Source organism: Anopheles aquasalis, chromosome X (assembly GCF_943734665.1).
Source record: "Anopheles aquasalis chromosome X, idAnoAquaMG_Q_19, whole genome shotgun sequence".
Taxonomy (NCBI): Eukaryota; Metazoa; Arthropoda; class Insecta; order Diptera; family Culicidae; genus Anopheles; species Anopheles aquasalis.
The window spans coordinates 1,427,166-1,437,794 of record NC_064876.1 but is presented as its reverse complement, the minus strand read 5'-3'; the positions used below and the strand labels follow the sequence as shown (position 1 = coordinate 1,437,794).

Genomic DNA, 10,629 nt, shown 5'->3' with positions numbered 1-10,629 from the left:
CTTGTATATTCTGCTGACGAAGGCACACTTCTACAAATGGTTCGTAGCCAATCGGGCTCTTCTTCGCTTTGGCAAATCGCTCCAAATCCTCCCACATGTAGTTTTCTGCCATTGTTTGCACCCGCACCCACCAATAGCGGCGATCCGGTAGCTTAAATTCGCTCTTCAGCTTCTCCGCGTAGCGCACATCGCCCAGCTGCAGCAGCTTGCGCACAGTCGCATGCAGCGCCAGCCCCTGGAACTGCTTCTGGTACTTGTCGTTCAACAGCTTCTGGTGTTTGGCAAGCTTCTTTGCCTCATCACATAGATCCGCCTCGAGCGGTTTGCCAACGCGCCGAAAATTCCCGCTCACGTCCGGAATCGAGGCGTCTAGCTGGCCGAGCTGCAGCGCCTCGCGCAGAGTCAACTCAGCCTGTGCAAGAAAGTCGTCTTCCTGCGAATGGATGTCCTTCAGCGTGGACAAACTATTGAGCTGGCAGTACTTTTTGTACAGATTCTGCGCCAGCGGGTAGCGTCGGATAGTCATGTGGAACTTGGCTAGCTCGGTTGTGTTTTTCATCTCAAGCAGCGCCATATAGATAAGATCGATATCGCCGGACTGGGTGGCAGCGATCAACGCCTTCTCGCTAGCGCCTAGCTTTAACAGCAGTGGCACTTGCAGTTTCTTCTTCGTCTCCATCTCCAGTAGCTTCAAGTAAGATGTGCGAAAGGATGCGTTAACGTGGGTGTACTGTGTGGTTACGACCAGCCCAGCACCACAATACATACCGTAATTGCGAGTTTTATTTTACCGATCTGCTGTGCACGTTCGGCCACGCTCGCGAACGACATTGGTTGTTGGAGGCCGGCGCTGGCAAACTTGGCCGCAATTTTTCGAGCCACTTCGTCGTCATCTGAAGATCAAACGAAGAAAAAAAAACGAAGTGAACAACACTAAAGTCATGGAAGATGTATACTGGTAGCGGGCGAATCGGTTTACTTTTATCCTGCGCCAGCTTCTGGAACGCCCAGTGCTCCAGGATTCGCTTTTCAAGGATGTTAAGATACTTGGCGATCTGCATCGCAAGTCCATAGTACTTCCGGAACATCAACCGGTCGAGGACGACGATCGGCTGTAGGTGTTCGAATCTGCAAGAACGTGTTTGAGATATGTGATATGCTTTAGTGTTTTGAACAAGCTGGCGAAATAATCTGCTATCCGGAGTCGCAGATACGTACTGGCGAATCGTGATGGGAATGGCAACGTTAGGATCACGCAGCGCGTTGAGCACCTTAAGCGTTTTGCACATGCGCACGTATTCAATGACATTATAGTCGGCGAGGAAGCTCTTGCCGAAGTAAGCCGCCCGGATCAGGCTCTTCTGCGTGTTTGAATCGAACTCGTAGCCAGCGGCCTCTATACAGTCGGCCACAGCACCGCGCAGCTTGCCCGCCGTTAGGCACAGATATTCATTTGATTGGTGGCTCCGTTCCTGGAACTTACAGTGCGCCACAAACAGAAAGCTGGCCGGTTCTGAGATACTGATTCCGAAGATCTTCTTTGTACAGCTCGGTACGCGCTGCATCAGATCGTGGCTACTGCTACTTATAACCCGGACACTATCCATCTCTTGCACAAGTGTCACTGCCGAATCGTAGCTGTAGATGCTAGATTCACCCGTGGTAAGCACGATCTGGAGCATGTTGCTGTAGCATATGATCACGGCCGGCGTCTCGTTGCCCGGTGCACCATCGAGGCACCAAGCGAGCTGAGTCGGCCGTTCCGTTCGACCCGTCGTAAACTCGCAGTATTTCTGGCGCAGGTCAGATGAACCCATCCAAAGGCAACCCGTATTAGTTAGGAGCGCCAGGTGCTGATGGTCAAACGAGGCACACATCAAAGTGAACGATTTGTAATCCACCGTTAACGAAATGGGTGGTGTGCTGAGCGCATTATCACCGTACCGGGCCACTATTACATCGGGCCCCTGAGTCACCACACACACGGTCGTACGATCCTTTGAAACCATTTCCCAGCATCCTTGGCTATTCGTAATGTCTGAAAGAGGGCATCAAACACCTGACGGTTATACTTACTATGCAAATCGGCGTTACTTATTAATACGCGTACGCGTTAATAGACGTTACTTACTAAGCAAATCGGAGAGCGGCCGCGATTTAGGATCCTTGATGTTGTTTAGCACGTAGATCTTCGCGGTCCCGGTCATAGCGGCTACACCCGTACCGGATGCGGATTGAAAGATGCGTGCCTCGGTAACATCGGTCACATCCTTGCTCACGCTAAACTTGTGTACGAAATTGCCAAACATATCGTAGATAAAGACGGTACCGTCGTCCTGCACCACAACCAGCTCTTCGGCATCCGACCACCCGAGCGTCACTATTTCACCGCAGTCCCACTATAATAGATCCAGGTCGAAGTCATGGAATGAAACGAAAGTAAAGATAAATTGAAAACGGTTGCTGGGATAGCTGTGAATGGATATCTCTGGTGGCATGGTGAATGGTGGGAGAGCACCATAGTACAGTCGAATAAAGAAACACATTACATTTATCGATGAGATTTGCTTCCCGACGCAGTTGAATATCCGTATGACTGGTCTCGTACTCGTGCCGCCTTCAATTTTAAGAAAAGAGTTTCTGTCCTTCATCACGGCGATCGGTCCACCGTAGGGTGCAGCGTATACTTTCATCTGTTCCAGATCGATGTTTGGGGGCCATTTCATTTTATAAAGTTCCACTTTTCTGCAAAGGACAAATGGCTTATTAGTCACAACACCAGGGAGGGCATACGTTTTACACCCCTCAAGCTGAATGAAAGGTGCACACTTTTCGGCCGACCACTCCAATTGCGACGGGCTTACCTAAAGGAGCCTCCTTGTTCCAAAGTGAACCATTCGCCAGTGTTGTACAGCAGCGACATTTTCTAATTGTTACTAAAAATTATCTACAACAATAACGGTGTTCAACTATCAGCTAGGGCAATCTATTGTTGTGTCATTGCGCAATGGGCTACACGCAAACTAAGATCAGCTGCGTGTGTGTAAAATCCGTTCGAAATGTCAACCATGCTCGAATACATAACAAAAGCACTGCTCGAACATAACTTCGCCATTAAAAACTGCTTCCATCTTCGGGGATACGTGTTCCGCATGGCAGCTGCGCCGTATCATCATCCGTAGTCCGCGCTGTAACGGTGGAAAACAACCCTACCCGTTCGAGGACACGTCGCCCTTGCGTCACCACGTCGTTATAGTGACTTTTGTGCGTGTTATCCTAGCCCGACCGAGTGTGGTTTACTGCGTGTTGATGCGTGTTTTCGTTTGGTGCTACACTAGGCTGCATTGTGTACTGTCGTGCAGGTGTGCAGATAATATCACGCATCGGCTTCCCTTCGTTCGGAAGGGTAAAGTGAAAACGGCACGCCTGGCCTACGCTTGCTGTCAGATCCGAGGGTCGGCGTGAGCATAACCCTGTCATATCGCTGCCTCGCTGCCGCTGTTGAGGACGACGCATACACGGTGCTGATTGCGGTTTTAGACCCGGAGCGAGAGCGAGAGTGAGCGAACGAAAAAAAAAAGTGATCCTATCCGGGAGAGTGCGACGAATGGTGGCTGCTAGAGGGAGAAAGCATTGGAAAACCCCTGTTTCCTGTTAGTGTCCTGCTACCAAAAAAAAAAAACCAGCCAAATTTGGCTCTGCAATTCCACAGCTCTACCGCAGCGTGACCGAGCACCGGGCGCTAATCAAGGCTCCTGCTACGCAAAGGAAAAACCGACGTCCTACCTCTGTACCGGGCGAGAAATCGGATTTCCACCTCCGGCACCTGGCGAGAGAGAAAAGCGTTATTAACGAAGGAAAACTTCCAACACCACCATCACCACCAGCAGCAACACACGGGCATTTGATCAGCGGTTTCGGCCCCGGGCCTACTTCCAACCGCCCGCTCGCCCGCCCGCCCTTCCCTGCACCAATCCGTGCCGAGTTCATTGCGGCCAAGGAAGCCGTGAGGCGCATCCGAGGAGGGGTGCCACACCGCATTAGCAGCAATTTCGACCTGGTAGTGTGTTCGCCACGTACACACGTACACCACTAACACACACGGGCACCCGTTTTGGCTCGAGGAAGGGGTGACAAGGGCGCCAGGAAATCAGCGGAAACGTCGGAAGGAAAAGCGCAAAAAGGAAGTCCGTCGTCGACGGGTGGAACGGGTGGACAGTCCAAGAGTGGGGGGCCAAGTCAAAGGGAAGGAAAATCGAACCACTAGTTAGTGGCTCGCCAGTGGTGTGCTGTGTGCCAATTGAGCGCGCGCGTGTGTGTTGTGCCCCTTAACCAATCGTGAAGAAAGGTGACCAACATGGCGAAACCTACCCAGCTATTAATTATTGAACCGGCGACCGAGCTCAAATTCCAGGGTAAGTGATCCGCGAGAAACGTTTGCGGAGGAAGCAGGCGGGGGAGGGGAGGGAGGGGGGGAGGGAGCAGGGGGTCGGCCACCCGATTCCTGCACCATTCCTGCATGCAGGGGCACCCCGGCACCTCTGCGGCGGCGTGTTGCGTAAAGCGCGTCTGGGCCGGGCACCAACCATCGTACACGCAATAGTCGGACGTGTGTGTGGTCCCTAGGCGAGCGGCTCAGCAGCAGGGTCAGTGACGAAGGAACCGTGTACTCGCGTGCGTGCGTGCATGCGTGCGTATGTGGATGATGTGTGTGCGTTGGTGTGTGCACGCGCGCGCGCGCTCGCGAGTGTGTGCTTGGCTCGTTTTATCGATGCGTTTCGATGCCTATTGAGCCTCCCTCGTGCCCTCTTTTAATACCATCCACCCCCCCCCCCCCTCTCCCTCCACCCACCCCCTCCTACACCATCCATATGTGATGTAGTATCCGGCATGCCAGGGTAGCGGAGCAGCAAAGAGAAGAAACTGCGGTGAGGGCGAGTGGGGGGACGGGACCGCGATGTCGTGGATATGATACTGCATAAGCCACCATTGTCGCCCCCGCCCCACCGTCCATCCAGTGGCCAACAGAGGGTAGGGATGGAAGAGTTTGGACTTTGATATCACGGTGTCCGGTCATTCGCTGTTGACCACCGCGCACCGTCTGTCCCATCGGTACAATTACCAGCCCTTCGAGCTGTCCTGCCTACCTCCGCATGTACTGTACTTTGCGAGGATCCTCCGCCTATGCGAATCTGATGACGACCAGAGAAATGTTCTCGAGATGTCTTATATTATTTTTAAATCGCTCGCCCAAACCTTATTATGCTCTCCCCCATTGCTCGCAGCCTTGCACCTCAAGTCCTGGCTTGAGCGTTGCCGTTCGTTAGCCTGCATTTGAGCTTTACGCAATGTTTATACATATAAATTTATATGTATCTTTTCATATACGTGTATTTTACATATATGTACACACAGATTTTTTGTTCTATGTTAGTCATACAAGTAGACATCAGCAGCAGGGAGCAGCTGGGTGATTTCTAGCCAAACCCAAAAGTACGGCGTACCTGTGTGTTTTATCGGTGCTAGCTATCCAGGCAGCCAGTCTTTCTTGCTACACCGACTACTCTTTGCCCAACTATCAATAGGTCAAAACAGGCAATCAATATCTTCTCCAATCAACGACGTGTCACCGGTTGCCGTTCCAACAGCACATCACTGCGATAAACACTGAAACGATTCCCAGCGCTACCGGATTATTCTGTAATTTTGTTTTTTGTATATTCTATACTGCTACTGTTCTCTTTACAGGACCGTTTCGAACGGCAGTTGCATCATACATGCGGCTCACCAATCCCACAGACCATGACATTTACTTCAAAATCAAAACGACCGCCCCGAAAAAGTACTGCGTGCGGCCGAATTGTGGCCTGCTGGAACCGCGCGAATCACAGGAAATCGCAAGTGAGTATCGGAGAACCGGAGCATTCGGCGGTACCAAACGTGTATTACTGGCTAATCATTCGCCCCCTGTCATCGTTCTCTTACAGTCGTACTCCAGCCATTCATTTTTGACTCGAACGAAAAGAACAAGCACAAGTTCATGGTGCAGTCGATGGTGAAGCCCGAGGACGAGGATATCCAACTGGAGGAGCTGTGGAAGAAATATCCGGAGAATCTGATGGACTCGAAGCTACGCTGTGTGTTCGATTGTCCCGTCGAGGCGAACCAGGCGACGCCGGCAACAGCGACAACCACCGCGACCGCCCCTAACAGTGCCGCTCCAGCTGTTGCCCATCGTAAGTACAGCCGTACTGGAGCAGCTGCACTGCTGCTCTTGATCTTGAAGCTGCTCCCTTCGACCGAGTGTTTTAATGATTTGATCCGGGTTGCCTTTCTTCCATTTTAGCAACGAACGAAGTGTCTGCTTCCAGTGCAGCGCTCTCTAACACGCTGGCAGCAAGCAACATTGGCATTACGAACGATGAGCAGCTTATGGGTGACGAAATGTCACTGCTGAAGGAAATGAAAAGACTAAAGGAAGAGGAAAGTGCTTTACGTCAGGAGAACTTACAGTTAAAGGTAAGCGTAACATGAAATTTGACTATCTCCAATTACTTTGTAGTTATTTCTTTCATTAATTTACCTAAAAGTTTATGGGGTACTTTTATCTCATTATTGAACTTCTGAGCAGCTAGGCATCTACTATTCTTCAATACTTGTAGTGTAATGTTGGCTATTAGTTATTAACTCGCTCTGTTGCACAATGTTTTCCATTCTAGGAGCAAGTCCTACAGTTGCGCACGCAGGTGGACGCCAGGGCTAAGGAACAGCCGTCAGCCGCAGCCCGGGCCGCCAGTGGCACCACTGGATCGGTATATTATCAGAATCCGTACTCGCCACCTCCGTTACCCGTTAACCAACAGCCCATCTTCTACGGCATATTGGCCCTCGTCATGTGCTTCGTCGGTATAATTCTCGGCAAGCTCATTTACAGCGAGACGGCCAACAAATAAAGTTTAATTCAGCAACGGTGATGGTGGTGACGGTGGCGGTTCGTTCTGGTATCGGTAGTGGCGTTCCGGCGGTGCTTGCGGGGGTTGAAGCGCAAAAAGCAGCACTAGAACGAGTGCGATCGATCCTATCCTATCAAATCACATTTACACTTGCTAAATGCTGTGGCACTAATGGGTTTGCTAAACAATGGATGCATGTTTGATTCGAACTAACTCTGCTTCATCCTCCACGCAGCAGGTTACCGTATGGTGCGGCCATGATCGAACGAACGAAATTCGATGGGGAAAGGTTAGAGTGCAAATGATGAAAGATATGCAAAATCTGGCAAAAAATGAATAGAAGGGTACGTATTCCATTATTGGAACCCATATGCAAAACGCAAACCATAAATAATTTACATAGGAAAAGCGAGAAGCCGATGGTTAGGTTTGATTTGGGGGCGCTGGCGTAAACATTCAACAGCCGACAAACGATTATAAAATGATTACGATACATGCAAGAAAAGGAAATGCGAGATACTTTCAAACACGGTAATACTGAGAATTGTCCATAAAAACGCCAGCTCGGTAGCGGTGATTCTTTCGCAGTGGGGACAATAGCAGTAGGCAATAGCATATATCAGCAACACAGCCGCGCAGGGGTATAATGTTAGATAATCCCGGCTCATTTCTGTTTTATTAGCTCTCTTTCTGTTTTCTCTCTCCCAGTCACCATTCCTTTCTCTTTTCCCTTCTATTTTTTATCAATATTTCATAAACGCGCCCTACCTTCTTCTCCTATTCCACGCCCTACGTTTTTTCTAACTCATTCTTTTAGTTGTCCCAGTCACGAATGGTTAACGTTTCAGTGCATTTATTTTTTACATTTTTTTCTCATCTTCGTGAGACCAGAGTGTTATTGGTTAGTGTAGGCAGCATCAACAACAAACAATTGTGTACTGGTTATGCTTTGAATCGTCTAGCATGTATATAGCATGCAAAGCATCCATCCGCCACCATTAGGAGTTTATACTAGCAAAAATGCAATAAAACCCCGACAAACATGAAAGCTGGCCGTACTTTGTGCAACTGTGAAGGAAAGGAGTGTAGGAATGGGTGCAAATACAAACCGCAAACTTGTGAAACACGATTGCACTTATAGCTTAACAAAACAAAAAACAAACAAAAAATCACATGCTTCTAATGGAGATCACAGTCGATCATACATAGCTACACAAATTACCACTTACGCATTGCCGGTAGGGTGTACACATTGGAGACAATTACGAAAAACTCGGACGAAGAAAGGAAACAACTACGGTGGGAACTACGAGAAGCGAATTGTGTGTTTACGTGAAGCTGTTTAGCATCCTAGTGAGTGAATAAGCTGGGACAGAGAGGAAAGAAAACAAAAAGCCCATAAAAATTCAGCAAATTGCAACATAACATTAAAAAACAAAGAACACTCCTATGTATTTCCGTTAGTTGAAACTGTGTCGTTGGTGTGATTTATTTCTCTCATTGATTGATTTTATTTGGTTTATCAAATACGTTTCGGATCGAGAAAGAAATGTATAAAACGTTTCGCGGCCCCGAAAAGTAACTGATTTGCATCCTGAAACGGAAGTGTGTCGAGTGGAGTACCAGGTGTTTGAAAATGAAAAAAAAAAACGCAAACCGCATGGTTATTTAAACAGTACGGTGTTATGGCAAAGTTTTGGGACGATCGTGATCGAAACTTCGTGTAGAAATAGACTGTATAGAGCGCCTAGTAGGAATGTGGACGAAAGTAGCGACAACTTTTTGGATTACTTAATCCTTACCTCCCCCAAGGGGGAGTTAGATCCTGCTGCACTTCTTTGCAAAATTACGAAATTCAATTGCATAACTAGTAACAAATGAGAAAACAACAAGACAAAGCTCCAATCTTCGCGGTAACAGAACACAACCAGAGTCAACGGTGTGCTTCTCTTTTGGTTCAGGCTGCGCTGCGAGATTCCCTCCAGAACGGTGCTGCAGCTCGAACGGTTCATCCCGATTGAATGATCGCTTACATCAACCAGTAACACCCGGGGGAAGTGTAAAGCGTAAAATAAATCCAAATTCGCGTAAATGTCATCCGGCAGGTTGGAGAGTGTTGCCGTTTGGCAAAAGAGCGCACTGTAAATCACTTACCTGGCTTTACGGTGCGTATAAGGATACCGGCGGTGGATTGCAATCAGTCAAGACACACGGAAACGTTTGATACAACTGAAAAGAGGGGGGGGGGGGGGGAATGCATCCCATCCTAATCATTTTTCTGGGTACATTCTCGCAGCGAATTTTGCTGCAATACATCTGGCTATGCTTTAATTTGATTAAGGACGGAGGAGTCGTATGTTTGACTATTCTTGAAAGAAAACTTGCAAAAACTTTCACCTCCTCGTCCCAAGGAAATCAAAACGAAGTTAAGCAAAGGAAAAAGAAAAGAAAAAAAGCATGCCGTTGCGGCTGGGTGAGTACTGTAGTAGTAGGTGTAAGTTAGGTGGAAGGTGTAAACGAGGAAATTAAGATGTCATAAGATAGTAACATGTAGAAATAACGAAAGAGATGAGCCACTCGAAACAGTGTACGGGAGATTGTTTGCAGGATGCAGCTTGGGAATGTTAGCATGAGCAAAAAGTACTAGGCATGGCCGTCAGGGAGTTTGAGAGTGTGCATGTTATGAGGAAATAAAAACCGAAACGAAAATATATAAATTAAATAGGTGGCTCATCCCGGATATTTCCTACCACCATACCTGCAGACAGACAGACAGACTAACATTGAAAGATCATCACGAATTATACAACAGCAACACGAACTACATATACACCGAACGAATGGCAAGTTAAGAAAGGAATATTCGCAATCTGTTTTAAAAATGCTTATTAACAAGTGTGGGATGACTGCCGGGGGGGAGTAAAAAGGCAAAGAACAGCAAAGAAACAGCAAAAGGCACCCCCAAAAAGAAGCAGAACATGAGAACAAATAGCGCCAGGTGCGATGTGAACCCAACACTAAAGAAATAGGTAGTAGGGCATTATAAATTATAATAATCAAATGGGGGTTACACTCGCTCGGTCATTATTCTGTTAGCAAATGTAATGGGAAAACATTGAATTGAGTCTAAAAGGCCTTCTAAATCTTTATCATTGCTGTTTCTGTAAAAGCATACTTATATGAAAATGCAAAATAAAAGAATGTACACTAGCTATTTCGAGACTAGATTCGAGAATTAGAGACAGCGATACGATTTTCTTTCTTGGACACTGCTTGTGACGCATTCTTTCGATACTCGTATGTTTGGCTTTGTTTGTTTCTTCGTGTATTTATTGTTTCAGAGAGGAAGAGAAAAATTGGAGTGGGTAGGTTCCGGGAAGGGAGGGGCAGAGAAGGAAGAATAGAGTGTGCATACGATCAACCATACCCGTCCTACCGTTCTACCCTCCGTCGTACCGCAGAATCTCTCAAACCGGCCCAACATTGCCATTTCTCGCTTATTTTTTCGTTTTTTTTCAAGCATCAAACAACATGTATAAGAATTTGTTTCGCGTTTAACGTATATGCAGGTCGCAAGGTTCTAATCGCTCGTTTAATGTGCTCGATTTTTCCTGTTTTTTTTTCTCTCCATAAATACAATATCTGGTTAAGTTGCAGGTGCATTGCTGTCCCATTG

The 10,629-nt window shown here is 47.8% G+C and overlaps 2 protein-coding genes across 2 annotated transcripts in view; one reads left to right on the top strand and one right to left on the bottom strand.

Annotated features, from left to right (window-relative positions):
- The window catches only part of LOC126572983 (vacuolar protein sorting-associated protein 16 homolog), a 3,486-nt gene extending 443 nt beyond the window's left edge, over positions 1-3,043 (bottom strand). The window contains exons 1-7 of the mRNA XM_050232742.1: positions 2,865-3,043; positions 2,550-2,745; positions 2,132-2,399; positions 1,219-2,038; positions 980-1,128; positions 769-893; positions 1-688 (exon numbers count right to left, since the gene is read on the bottom strand). The exon at positions 1-688 is cut by the window's left edge and continues 64 nt beyond it. Coding sequence (XP_050088699.1) covers positions 1-688; positions 769-893; positions 980-1,128; positions 1,219-2,038; positions 2,132-2,399; positions 2,550-2,745; positions 2,865-2,923 — 2,305 coding nt within the window. The 5' untranslated portion in view covers positions 2,924-3,043. The remainder of the gene's footprint in view (positions 689-768; positions 894-979; positions 1,129-1,218; positions 2,039-2,131; positions 2,400-2,549; positions 2,746-2,864) is intronic.
- A 99-nt stretch (positions 3,044-3,142) lies between these two features.
- Positions 3,143-10,180, top strand: LOC126573116 (vesicle-associated membrane protein-associated protein B-like). The gene is made up of 5 exons (XM_050232999.1): positions 3,143-4,415; positions 5,749-5,901; positions 5,988-6,236; positions 6,347-6,519; positions 6,720-10,180. The coding sequence occupies exons 1-5, from the start codon at positions 4,358-4,360 to the stop codon at positions 6,951-6,953; spliced, it is 867 nt and encodes a 288-aa protein (XP_050088956.1). The 5' UTR covers positions 3,143-4,357; the 3' UTR covers positions 6,954-10,180.
- The last annotated feature ends 449 nt before the right edge of the window (positions 10,181-10,629 follow it).

What these genes read in the sequence shown, in the direction of transcription:
- LOC126573116 (XM_050232999.1), top strand. Translation starts at nt 4,358, where the DNA reads ATGGCGAAACCTACCCAGCTATTAATTATTGAACCGGCGACCGAGCTC. An exon ending in GACCGAGCTCAAATTCCAGG is followed by an intron (nt 4,416 to 5,748) that starts GTAAGTGATCCG and finishes TTCTCTTTACAG; the next exon opens with GACCGTTTCGAACGGCAGTT. An exon ending in AGGAGAACTTACAGTTAAAG is followed by an intron (nt 6,520 to 6,719) that starts GTAAGCGTAACA and finishes TTTCCATTCTAG; the next exon opens with GAGCAAGTCCTACAGTTGCG.